General features: G+C 33.6%; 1 protein-coding gene across 2 annotated transcripts; it reads left to right on the plus strand.

Annotated features, from left to right (window-relative positions):
* Window positions 1-465: 465 nt before the first annotated feature.
* Window positions 466-11,507, plus strand: LOC123221628. Of its 2 annotated transcripts, none has more exons than XM_044644507.1 (21): window positions 466-890; window positions 1,073-1,135; window positions 1,279-1,622; window positions 1,713-1,812; window positions 1,894-1,971; window positions 2,085-2,144; window positions 2,305-2,409; window positions 3,393-3,503; window positions 4,422-4,463; window positions 4,616-4,720; window positions 4,799-4,974; window positions 6,558-6,829; window positions 6,919-7,037; window positions 7,205-7,247; window positions 7,342-7,433; window positions 7,729-7,777; window positions 8,363-8,433; window positions 8,587-8,706; window positions 10,139-10,239; window positions 10,669-10,714; window positions 11,222-11,507. In XM_044644507.1, exons 1-21 carry the CDS (start codon window positions 738-740, stop codon window positions 11,270-11,272), a joined length of 2,301 nt encoding a protein of 766 aa, XP_044500442.1. In that variant the 5' UTR covers window positions 466-737; the 3' UTR covers window positions 11,273-11,507. The 2 variants fall into 2 exon arrangements, with proteins under 2 accessions (XP_044500442.1, XP_044500436.1); XM_044644501.1 differs by having other exon boundaries at window positions 468-890; window positions 6,916-7,037.
* Window positions 11,508-12,869: the final 1,362 nt, after the last annotated feature.

Consider the following 12,869-nt stretch of genomic DNA (forward strand, 5'->3'; position numbering starts at 1 on the left):
AAGAGTTTTTGTAAAAATTTTTAGGGGGTTCTTACAATTTAAAAAAGATTCAGAGTCTTTTAAAAAATTTTAAAATATCAATTTAATTTTTAATAATTTAAAAAATGATAATTATAATCTTAAAAAATAAAATAAAATATAACAGTATTTTTTTAAAAAAATTAAATTAATATATTAACAATATTTTAATTTAATAAAAAATTATTTTTTTATTTTGAAAATTAATAAAAAAGATGAAATAACTATTTGATCTTCACACTGTTAGTTTTTTTGATTAAAGGTTGAGTTGAGTGGGGAAATGTTAAAAGAAAAAGAGATCGACGGGAAAAAGGCCAAGAACTGTTTTTGGGGTTAGTTAGCAACAGAAGGAATTTTTCTTTTTTTTTTTAATGTGATGATAAAACGACAAAATAATTAAAAAAAGAAAAGAAAAGAAATTGACAGGAAAATTAGGAAGAAAGAGAAGACCGGCAGAAAAAGGAAGAGGACGAGGTGAGGGATTGATTTGAGGAGGAAAAAGAAAAGTAAAGAAAAATAGCTTCTTCCTCTTATGTATAATTACTCGTGTCAAGTGATTATATAGATAAATATTTTATATCTCATCTCGTGTCTTCCTTTTTAGGGTTTCATTTCCAAAAGCCCTTTTATTCTTTTACGAGAATGCTTCTTTTATTTTACAATTTGAATAAAATTCAATTAGCATGGTGCCAATTTTGAATTGAATTTATTTGTGAGAAATGGAGAACGGCCATGGTGAGAATTTACTTGATAAGTTGTCGGGATTAGCGCTCAATGATTCTAATAACAATAGTAGCAGTAACAACAACAATGACAACTTATATCAGGTTATGAAAGCCGTGGAAGCCGCCGAGGCTACCATCAAACAACAGGTACTTTATTCTTTGTCTCTCTCAAAATTTTCGTTGAAATGTTTTTATTCTTGCAGCTGATTCTAATCGTGTAAACCATGTCTGCAAAGCTTTATTTCTATGATCCATCGAGTTCTTTCTGTACTTTATTTTCAAAAGGAAGGGATTAGAAGAATTATGACATGTTGGTATGAACTTTACAGATAGAAGAGAACACCCAATTGAGGACTGAACTTTACAGGAAAATTCAAGAACTTGAAAGATATGTAAGTTTTCCCTTAGTCACTGCTTATGATAAGATAGAGACTAACTGTTTTCATCTATTAATTGGTTGGAGGCTGCATTTTTTGCTTTTTGCCTTACTTGTTTCTATCTGTTTTATTGGCACCTCCTTGTCATATATTCACAGAAATTAGAGGGATCAGTGGCTCAAAGATCTCATGGTGATCCGTGGAAAGAGAATCTACATGGACATAATGAATTTCACCAATCAGTACCCCCAGGAAGTAGCGTAGATGGAATCAGAAGCAATTCCAACACTTCTGTAGTTGACCCATCGGGTCTACTGGTTCCGCACCACGATCTGAAACCTAATGTTGATGGTGCTGCGTTGCTAAGCCATTCACAAAGCAGTTCTATTAGCCACAAGAACAATGGAATGCTAAAAGTTCATTCTAGTAGACAAGTAAATTCAGATATTGTGGGTCCCTCTCAGTTATCTTCACCTTCTACAGCATCCTTTTCTCCTACTAGGTATCTTATATCAGAATGAGTCTTATAATCTTCTGAAGCAATGTTATTGAAGGATGTGTAGAGTTTCAGCAATGTTTATGATTCTGTTAGGTACCAAATAGACGGAGAATACGATCAACAATATAATTTGCCTGGGCAGGGGCTGATGCCAGCGGCTGAAGTAAATAACCCTGGCAGTCATTGGAAGCAGGTACAGTTGTATGGTTATAGAGGATGAGCTTTTTCCTTTATAAGATTTAACTTCTATTGACCTAGTAATATATCTGTCTAGGAACTTTTTCTCAAGGTTCGGGAACAAGAAGAAGAGATTTTGCGGTTACGGAGACATCTTGCTGAATATACTATCAAGGTAAAATGTGTATATGTGTCTGGCTTGGATCAACTTTTCTTCGCTTCTATTTGTTATGTTCCTTGTTCAATATGTTCCTCTAGTGGACATGGCTAACATATATATTTTGATAGGAAGCACAAATACGCAATGAAAAATATGTTTTGGAGAAGCGCATTGCTTATATGCGTCTGGTAAGAGGGCCCCTTTTTTCCCAGTCATTGCTAATGCATGAACAATGCCTTCATTCAGCCCTTCTCTGTGTGTGTGTGTATGTATGTATGTATGTATGTATGTATGTATGTATCATTCTTGTTCAGGATAGTCATTAGGCTTTTATGTCTCTTGAATCAGGCCTTTGATCAACAGCAGCAGGAACTTGTTGATGCAGCATCAAAAGCTCTTTCATATCGGCAAGACATTATCGAGGAAAATATACATCTCACTTATCAACTACAAGTTTGTTTTCTCTCTGATTTAGTTTTATCCCCTGTATATCATGCAGATTGGTCTTAATTTGTTTGCAATTAGCAATTTTTCTAGAGAACTTTGATTTAATCATGCCTTGAATGTGCCTTTTTTTCTATAAATATATCTGGAAATTCATTTGTGTTCAATTTAGTTAATTTAACTTCCTTTGTTCTAATTTAAATCAATTCATGCCTCTTCTTGTTCTCATTTGCTCTTAACACTCTGTCATATGTTGGGATGAACCCAAGTTAGTGCCAGTGAGGGCTGTGGGCCCTACTGAGCCTAACGTGGCCTTTGAAAATCTCCATATAACTTTTTTTATAACTTAGTATACCTTACTTTGAACCCCACAAACCATCATGATGTGAAGTGTTCTACCATAAAGTAGCTTTAATTTGAGCAGAATTTACCAATACATATCAATTAGAAAGGTGAATACTATATCCCTCTTTTATGTTTCTTGTTTTATACATTTGTCCTTTAAGATTGAAACAAATAAAAATTATAGAAAAAATTGAATCTTAGTATATGACATTTATAACTTATATTAATTGTACTATTCAAGCTATTATAAACTCATAATAGGAAACCAAAAAATATGCCATAATGAAATCATGGAATATTATTTTTTAAAATTAAAATGCATTAAGGATATTTGTTAATATGAGAAAAAATGTAATTAATAATAATGATTATGTTTTAATTTTTGAATATTAAATGTGGCTGCCCCCACTCATGTAATTGTCTAGGTCTGTCACTAGTTAGGTTAACATTTAAAAATTAACTCAGGCTAATAGACTTGAATTTTCAAGTTATGCGAGGCAATTATTTTTATAAAAATTGTGAAATTGATTAATTTATCCTATGTGATGTTAATGGAGCTTGGAGTTACCCAAATATTGGAAATTCTTAATTTACATCCTTTGGAAGATTTATGTATAGTAGAAATTAATCAGTATTTCGTTTTTCAGGCTGCACAAGAAGAAAGATCAACTTTCGTCCAGTCCTTGTTGCCTCTCCTTGTAGATTATTCTCTGCAGCCACCTGTGCTTGATGCCCAATCCATTGTTAGCAATGTCAAGGTCAGTCTTGAAGGGTTTTAACTTTTTGCATTGAAGCATTAATGTTGTCGCCCACTAGCATGTTGTTAATGAAGATATCTTGTAATTACCAAATACAAGAAATTGACTCTATATATATTTGATCTATCTATTTTATATGTTCTAGCATCAATGTATGGTATTCCATATTGTACTTCAAAAGCTTCTTATAAATCTTGTCAAGATATTATGTATTTATGCACATCCTACTTGATTTGAACCAAGAACTTCATCCTTGGAAAGGAATCATGATTATCAATTTTTGTAACATCTAGTATAACAACTTGGTCTATTGTCAAGATATTGTCTGCTTTGAACACAATCTTTCATAGTTTTGTTATTCAGCTTTGTTTCTTAAAAACAAGTCTTGATAGCTTAGGAATTCATGGGTTTTTTAACTAATCTTTTCCTATAATTTCCAAATGATGTGATATATGAAAATTCACCCCTTTTCAAGAACCATCGTCCTCGTTGAATCTCTTCATCCTTTCAAGCTATTGTGACCATCCACACACTTCCAACACTTCCTGTTAGGTCTTGCTTTGATACCATCTATAACATCCTAGTAAAACTACCCAACCCATTGATAACATCTACAACATCTTAGTATAACAGCTTGACCCTCTATCAGCATATTGTTTGCTTTGGACACACAATTTATCATAGTTTTGCTGTTGGTTTTTGCAATTAAAAACACGTCTTAAGAGCTTAGGATCTCATAGGTTATTTATCATATCCAAGTGATGTAGAATGTCACAATTTACCCCTCTTTAGGATCCAACATCCTCATTGGCATCCCTTCGGGCATGCATTATATGAACTGTAGCTTATATAAAGCTTCTTCTTTTCTATCATGCATTTGCATGATATTTAATTGTTTGGCACTTTCTTCTTTTGCAGGTTCTGTTTAAACATCTACAGGAAAAGCTCCTTCTTACTGAGGTGTGTATGCAAATATGAGGTTGTCAATAACTTGCCATGCCTGGTTTTGATCTTGTTTGTCTGGGTCATGATAGTGTGATATATCATGCAGCATTACTTTTTGTTTCCACCATAATTGGATTGTGTTGATTATGTTCTTTCCCTGGTCCCAGTCAAAGCTTAAGGAGTCACAGTATCAACTAGCACCTTGGCGTACAGATATGAATCAATCCAATGTTGCTCCACGGTCACCAACTCATTCCACTGGTGCAGCATTAGTATGCTCATAAGTCTTTTTCTAGTTACTTCCTTCTGTGACATCATAATTTTCTGTAAATCCAATCTTTCTCTGTCAGAACAAAAATGGACTTGAATTGGTTCCACAGCCAGCATATTCCCAGGGAATGGTACCAACTACTGCTGATGCTCCAACACCTACAGACTGGGATTTGATGGGTCAGAATCGGGGTGCTGTGGGTGGCATCATTGGAAAAAGTCTGGACGATGTGAGGTATTCACCTATTGCAAGAAGGTGAGCTGGTCAAAATGGAGACTGCTACTGTGAACTGAATGTACAAATTACAACCATCTGCATTTGTTGGTGGGTTCTGTTTACATTGGATTCTATGTTGATTGGTCATGCATGAATGATTGGTTATCCAGCGATGCATATTAACTTGAGGATTGCTGAACCTTCATACTGGTATCTACTTCCATATGGTAACATGAAATGACACTTTCTAGTTTGCCTGTAAAGTAACCGCATGGCCTTTTTAGTTGCAGCTTCCATTCCTGGAGTATATTCCCTTATGTGGCAGCTGTCTTTGTGACAGAAACTAATTTATGCTTCTTGTCTCAAAAAGCAAGGAAGAAAAACAATTTGGTCTTGTACATTGTATCAAAATGAAGGTGCTAGAATTTCAGAGGATATGCCAATTTTACCTTTTTTTTTTCAAATGAAGGATAAGCTTTTAGTTCATCCTCTATATTAAGAAACATTAAAACTATTTTTTTCTGTTTTTGGTCATTCCACTAATTGAAGCTTTTGTTTTGCCTGATCTTGTATATTTTATGCTTGAGATAGTGCTTTCTTTCACATTGTGTATTTTGTTTTGTATGGATAGTTTTTACCCTGTAGGGTTGAGGTAGATGTTTTTGTGCCTTTCATCTTGTTGGGAAATTCCTCCTACTTTGAAGGAAAGAGTGGCCAATTTTTAGGAATTGGATAGATATCTCCTTTTGAAAGCATAACTTCTTCAGTTTTCTTAAGTTCTTTGTAGAGATTCCTTCTTGGGAGCCAGAGGAAGGGACCCTGAGGGTTTAATTATATACGTTGGTAGATGTAGATAGGGAAATTTTCATTTAAACAATTACATGACAATAAACATCTTCAAGCCAGAATGAGCTTGAATTGATTTTTTCCAGAGAATCCTCAGTTAAAATAAACGTGATTGTTATTGACCACAACCTCGATAGAGGCTAGCTGAATCTCATTGACACAGTATTGGAAGAATGGAAGAAGAGTGAGAAAAATATTGAGGGAGAAGCTGAAGTTTGATACCCAGAGCTGAAATGTTTAGGTTCACTGCAAAATGGATAGGTTCACCTTGCATGGTGTCTGTTCTCTTGCCTAGATTTTAGTTGAATTCCCATTGCCTGGACAAGAGAATCTTACTGTGTATATGTAGCCCGTTGATTTTGCTGGGCTGAAGTCAGTTGTTTGCGAACCTTGTGGTTGATTGCTTCACATCTTGAAAACTTGTTCATTCAAATTATAAGCAAAAAATTTTGAAGGTTGAACAAAATGATAGCTTGGCTTCTGCTTTTGAGCACAGATTGTTCAGAGCTTAAAGCTCTGTGGTGTTATTCTACTCTGTAAAGTCAATTTCTTTAAGGCCACAAGATTAAGTATCTCTTGCATGGTCTATTTTTTTGGGTAAATTCCAGTTGCTGTTTCTTTAATTAGCCAAAGTTTTCTTTGTTTGACTTATTTCAAATAAATTTATCTCCGATGAAAGTGTCACAAACAGATTATTAATGACATCTTATATTTGCTTGTTATCAGTAGTATGCATAAAACTTCTGCACTAATGAAGTGACTTCTTTGTATATCAGGACCTCTTCTTCCCAAGATATACCTATGACGTTTTCCAGTGCTCAGGCTGATGCACATGCACATGTTGCACAGTATGAAGAAACTGCCAATAAACAAGTGAACTTTGTGGACCCTATCAATAGTAATGAGTTGGATAATCAGTATGCTGAGGAACGCCAGAGTGAGAGAGATCAACCATCCAATTGGACTACAGGAAACTCTCCTTACACAACAACGGTTGATCATTACCTACCACCTGTTCTTGAAGAACCTTCTTCCTCTTTTTCTGAGCGTAAAGACCTTTTGTATTTAAAAGTGTCGTTGTTGGTATAAGCAGCAAAATTTGATATCTAAAATTTAAAAAATTGCAATTTGTAGCAGCGGAAGATGATCCATTGCCAGCTATAGAGGCCCTCCAAATTTCAGGCGAAGCTTTTCCTGGACGACAACTCCAGGCATGTGGATTCTCAATTAATGGAACTACCAGTTGTAATTTTGAGGTCTGTTGCTTGATTCTTTCACCTTATGTTTCTTTTATGTTTCTTGTCAATTGGTGCTTTGGACTATGTAAACTGCTTGGGCAGAAATGCCTTTTTGAAGTCATCTTTTGATTTGATGTATATAAAAGTTTTAATGCTTGATCTTGCACCATTTATTGCATTGGCAGTGGGTGCGCCATTTGGAAGATGGATCTGTTAATTACATTGAGGGTACAATTCTCCTTGTTGTCTTTAATATTTTTTATTCCTATGATAGTTCCTGCCTTACATCAGAATCTGGGTCTAAAGCAGTTTCTGATTATAGGTGCAAAGCAGCCAAACTATCTTGTTACTGCTGATGATGTTGATACATATCTTGCCATTGAAGTGCAGCCTCTTGATGAGAGGAAGCGCAAGGTATAAAATTTTCTTTACAATGTGGTTAATTTATTGTACCTAGAAATTGATTGGCATGTTGTGTGCTTGCATCTGGTCATTGCAACTAGACCATTTAGTTTTTGGCTGTTTGAGTTTGGATTAGTATTGATGGTCACAACATCCGATCTAGCCTTTGACATGAAACTCCTGTAAACTTGAACCAAGTCTGTCTTTGAATAGAGTACTTAAAACTACTATCTTATTTTAAGTTATTCATGTTGAGTTTACAGTTTATTGCCTGGTTTTTAAATAACATGCCTTCTTTTGATTCTAGGGAGAGCTTGTGAAGGTCTTTGCTAATGAACACAGTAAAATCACATGTGGTAAGTAATTATTCTGTCATTTTGACCTGTCTCGAGTATAATGTTTTTCATTGTTACCATGTGTATGATTGAAAATTGAGGCATTTTCAGAGAAACTACACAAACACAGTCAATTGGAAAACATTGCTTATACATCAGTTGCAATTTTATTTTTATTACTTGTTTTAATGGGCTAAGAATGTCAAATATGTTGTATACTTCCATTATCCATATAGGAGCAAAGTCATTATGTATCAACCAAATCGTCTCCTCTGCCCCAACAGCACCAAGGATTGTGGTCATTGTTGATCTGGGTTCAAGTGTCCTAATTGTATTTCTTAAAAAAATTGTTGTTGGCATTTGCATTTCAAATTTCTACAATAGTTTAATTTGCATCAATTAATGAGAAATCAAATCCTAGCATTGGTTTTGGGTGAAAAATTCAATAAATTAGAGGCAGGATGTATCTCTCTATATTTCGTATATTGGAAAATGCGACACTTCTCTGTATTTGCATTGTTCAAACAAAATCTCTCAATTGACTGTACTAAGTTTTTGTGTCTTTTATGCCCATGTATGTAATGTTTTTCCCTTTTATGTTCACAGATCCTGAGATGCAGAACCACATAGAGAAGACTCTTTATAGTGGTCATGTGTCATATCAAGTTTCCTTGTCGGTATGACTTATATAAAAAGGAAAAAACCCATTTTATTATTCTGTATTTCCTTTTACTATCAAGCTCTTACTAGAAATAGTCGGAATTTCTTTTTATTTTTTCTTCATCTATGAGGTATGGCCAGTGGTTTATAAATGCTTTTTGTCATTACAGACTAGATATCTTGATATATGGGAACCGGCTACTTTGACCATTAAGAAGGATGGTTATACTATCAAATGTAGTGGACCCACTGGTATAGTAATCACCGAAAAATTCTCATCAAGCACAAATGTAAGACTTTGCACTAACTCTTATACGATTCTCTATATTAACAGCTTGGGCACTTTACATGAGGAAAATAATTATTTTGAGGTGATAACATGTCTTGAAAAGCTTATGATATTGTATTATACATTATGAGATTCAATAGGGGGCTTAATCAATGAACCAGCTTCTTTTCTGCATGAATAAATAAAATTTACAAAATTTTATTTATCCATAACCAATAGATTTTTTATCATTAGGAATATTCTTTATCTTTTGTACTCCTTTTACCTTTGGTAATGCATACACTCTATGCCAAGTACTATGCTTGGTTGAGATGAGATCTTATTGAGGCAAGTTCTAGCTTGCTAGTGTAGTCTTATCATTAGACTTCAAAGTTCCTTTATACTTCAACAACGATGATAGGAATGTTTTCTCATAATATTCAATTTTCCTCTTAAGAGCAAAATTCACAACTGAATGTTATGATAGAAAATACATGTGTGTGGATACTAACATGCATTGGTTACGTATGTTTTTATCATACCATAAACACAAGAACCTTTGTTTCTTATGAAACAAAATAAATTTCAATAAAATAACACTTTATATAATTTATTTAAACTTTCTGTCTGGCTTAGAATGCTTTGATTAAATTGGCTTATGAATTTTTATTGAAATTTAATTTCCACTTGTATTTTCTAAATGAATTCAATTAGAATATTTAGTAGATATCTTAATAAAAATTCTGAGATCTAAATCTATGATCGCAATTTAAATTGATGAACTATCTTTTGGTGGAAGCAGGAAAGAACCAATCATCTCATCCAGTTTTCCCAATTGCATTGAAGTTATGGAATAAACTTATTAGTATCATTAATTCATCTTTATTATATCCAGTTTCTTGTGTGTCTCTGCTTGTTTAAAATCCTTTGCTTTGGGGAAGGAGGAATGCTTCTGTATTGTGCAACTTTTGGGTTTCATATATGCTTTGTGTCTTATGGGTGAAAGGAAATATTAGAGTTTTTGAAGATACAAAAGAATAATGATTTTTGGTGGGATGAAACACATTTTTTAGCATCCAATTGGGTGTCTGTGTGCTAAGTGAGTTTAATGATACACTCAGCTCTTTCTAACTGTAGGAAATGGACAGCTGTCGATATTTTTTCTTAAAGAAGTTTTATGGATACTTCTTTCTTTTTTCACAGAGATGAATCTGTAGTTCACCTTTTCTTCTAGATGTACAATTGTTAATAGGAAGTTCTGCTTTATATCTGAGTAAAAAACTAATGGAGTAAGTGATCTGCTGTCACTGATCATCTGATGTATTCATGTGCATGTACTGGTTCTGATAAAATCAATTTCCTAGAGTTAGGGAAGGTATTTTTTTGCGAACTTCTGTAAAATCATGATAATGGCATACTTATGTTTCTGCTGAACATTTTTTTTACTCTGCTAGGTGGCAATTTCTATGCAAAGTGCTGTGGAATTTATAATAACTGATTCTGGCAATGATGGGCAATTCTTACGAGCAGATAACAGCTCAACAGATGTTAGTTGGTAAGTTTATATTTTTCCTGTAATTCACAAATGGAGCAGGAGAGTGGAAGCAAACTCTTGCCTGTTCAAATTGATTAAAATTTTGGAGGCTTTTAACAGGAAAAGCTCAAGCTTACACATTATGACCTAGTGTTTGAGACTGGAGCCAAACTAATGCCTGTTCAAACTAATTTAGAGAAATATACTTTTCACTTTGTGGTAGATATGAGAATGCTAACGTCTATCTTTTATCATACATTCTTTACTATAAAGTTTTAAAACATTTAGATTTCTATCATCAAACAGACTCACAGAATAGCCATGACTAAAGAGGATCTGGGGGTCTGTGAAAGCTCTCTGTAGTAGTTTACGAAAGTTGGGGCAACTGGCTAGTGCTTTATTGATTTTTTCTTTAGGACCCTTTGTAACACAATTTCTGTTTCTATGCAGTTTCAGAGATACAATTGTGCTCACCTTGAGATTGTTTATCAGGAGGGTAAGATCCTTCACTTCTAAAGCTTTTTCATCTCTCTTTTCTGATAAAGGACGTGAGACTTGCTAACTTCTGTTTATGTATATTATTGGATTAAAATTCAATAATTAGATAAAATTGTTTGTCAAATTATGTCCTTTTCTCTATATGTAGAAGTAGCGATTTTGAATCATTTGTTTCTTTGGCATCTTGTGTTCCAAGTTACTGTGTTTTAAGTGTTCATGGTTGTGATCATTGATTGATAAAACTTAACCTGTATATGTATCACTTCATGTCATAAAGATAGAAACATGTATCACCTTACCTGGAGTGGAATTTAGGCGTTTGTAGCACGACATGGTTTGAACATTTAACAAGTGAACCTTTAAAGTGGTGACCAGGACCAGAAAAAATGGACTTAAAAGTGTTCTTTTGACTTGAGTCAATATTGCTCTCCTTGATGGGATCATATTTAGATTAAAGCGTCTTCATTTGAAAGCATTTTTATAGTGGCTGCCTGTACTGTTGCAGGCTGTTGAAAGGAGGAAAGGAAAGAAAAGGGGTTTGTTCTTTTACAAGTGAAGCACATTATTGTTAAGCTGCACCAAGCTAGGCCAGCCCAGCACAGCCCTAGGAAGAAGTTGGATTGAGGATGTGTTATTAAATAGATGGGGGAATTTCATTATGCTGCTAAATTTTGCTGAGTGGCATCTGTACCATAATTAGCATTCATTATTGGCAGGAATGTCATGAGTTGTAATTATTGAGTAAACGCTGCAACTAACCTTCTAGTCCAATCCACCTACTTTTATAGTAATTGCTAAATTTCTCAAGTGGGATATAATGAACTGAGCTTAATCTAAGTGATGAAGCAAAGTTATTCTATACAGTTAAATTATAAAGTGGGTACTGTTCTATATGCAGAAGAGTTCTACATATCACTAAATCTGGACTGGATCTTGCTCTTCAATGGGGCATTTAGTCATCTAACTTTTATCACTTTCCAATTGTTAACATTTATTTGTAGTAAACTTTAAGATTAAAATTAGGGTTAGATTGTTGTCATATAAATTCTTGACCGTTCATCAAACACAATCACATGGATCAGAGAGAAAAATGTGAAATAATTATTTTTAATGTTACATCAACAGCTTTTAAACTATTAAATTGTATTGAATATTGACAAAAAAAATACGTGTTGCAAATGTTATTAAGCAATTGGTTCAGCCACTGGAAAATAAATATATTGTTAGCTTGCCGTGTTAACCAAGTCTCCACCACATCTAAGATAATACCCTTGATGACATAGCCTTCACTTTTCTGTTTGAAATAAAAACCAGTTTGAAAAAAAAAAATCTTATAAGGATGACACAATCCAACAAATTTAAAAAAAAAAACAGTAAAATAAATAATTTTTTAGTAGTAACATTGTAAATATGATAATTTAATCATTTTATAGGTTTAAAAGTCTACATTTTACTCTTTGCAATTTTAATAACTCTAGCCACCACCCTAAACAATCACAATTTATCAATTGTTCCTTGAATCTTGCAAATTCATTGCGGCACAATAACTTCATTAACAATAAAAAGATACACATCGAACTAATGAAATAGCTGGAGTAGGTCACTAACAACACTCTTTATCTCCCACACCCCATTGACAGTTGAGTCTAGTTTTAATAAAGTCACAAGTAAAGAAGAAGGCAAGAGTGATGAATCAAGGGTTTGGGCCACCTAAAACAGAAGACATGGAAGAAAATGCTAGTGTTTTGGTGAGAATAGACGCTTTAAGACCCATGAGAGTCACATTGATTTGATAGCAACAATAATAGTGCTGGGAACTAACTAACTAGATGTATGACAAAGAAGTGAAAAATGGTAGGTGTAAGAGAGATTATAGGGTTGATAGGGCGAAAGGGTGGCCCTAGTTGTAGGAGGAAAAAACAGAGTATTAATGTATAAGTATTAATATATATTTTGTGTGTAAAAGGATGATTTGGTGATTTTGTTAATGAGAGTTTATTAATTAAAAAAGTGAAATAATTAAACATAATATGGTAAGTTAATTTTTGAACATTGTGTGTCCGGAATTCTGTTTTGTTAATAGTATTAGCCTTTAGATAAGAAAGTATGATTGATGTATTTAAAAAGTTAAAAAGTAGTTTTAGGCCTAATTG

Source organism: Mangifera indica, chromosome 1 (genome assembly GCF_011075055.1).
Source record: "Mangifera indica cultivar Alphonso chromosome 1, CATAS_Mindica_2.1, whole genome shotgun sequence".
Taxonomy (NCBI): Eukaryota; Viridiplantae; Streptophyta; class Magnoliopsida; order Sapindales; family Anacardiaceae; genus Mangifera; species Mangifera indica.

Bases quoted from the DNA above. Each gene is read 5' to 3' on its own strand.
- LOC123221628 (XM_044644501.1), top strand. From the start codon at position 738: ATGGAGAACGGCCATGGTGAGAATTTACTTGATAAGTTGTCGGGATTA. The intron at 6,830-6,915 runs GTAAAGACCTTT...TGCAATTTGTAG, and splicing joins TTCTTCCTCTTTTTCTGAGC to CAGCGGAAGATGATCCATTG. The intron at 7,038-7,204 runs GTCTGTTGCTTG...TTGCATTGGCAG, and splicing joins CTACCAGTTGTAATTTTGAG to TGGGTGCGCCATTTGGAAGA.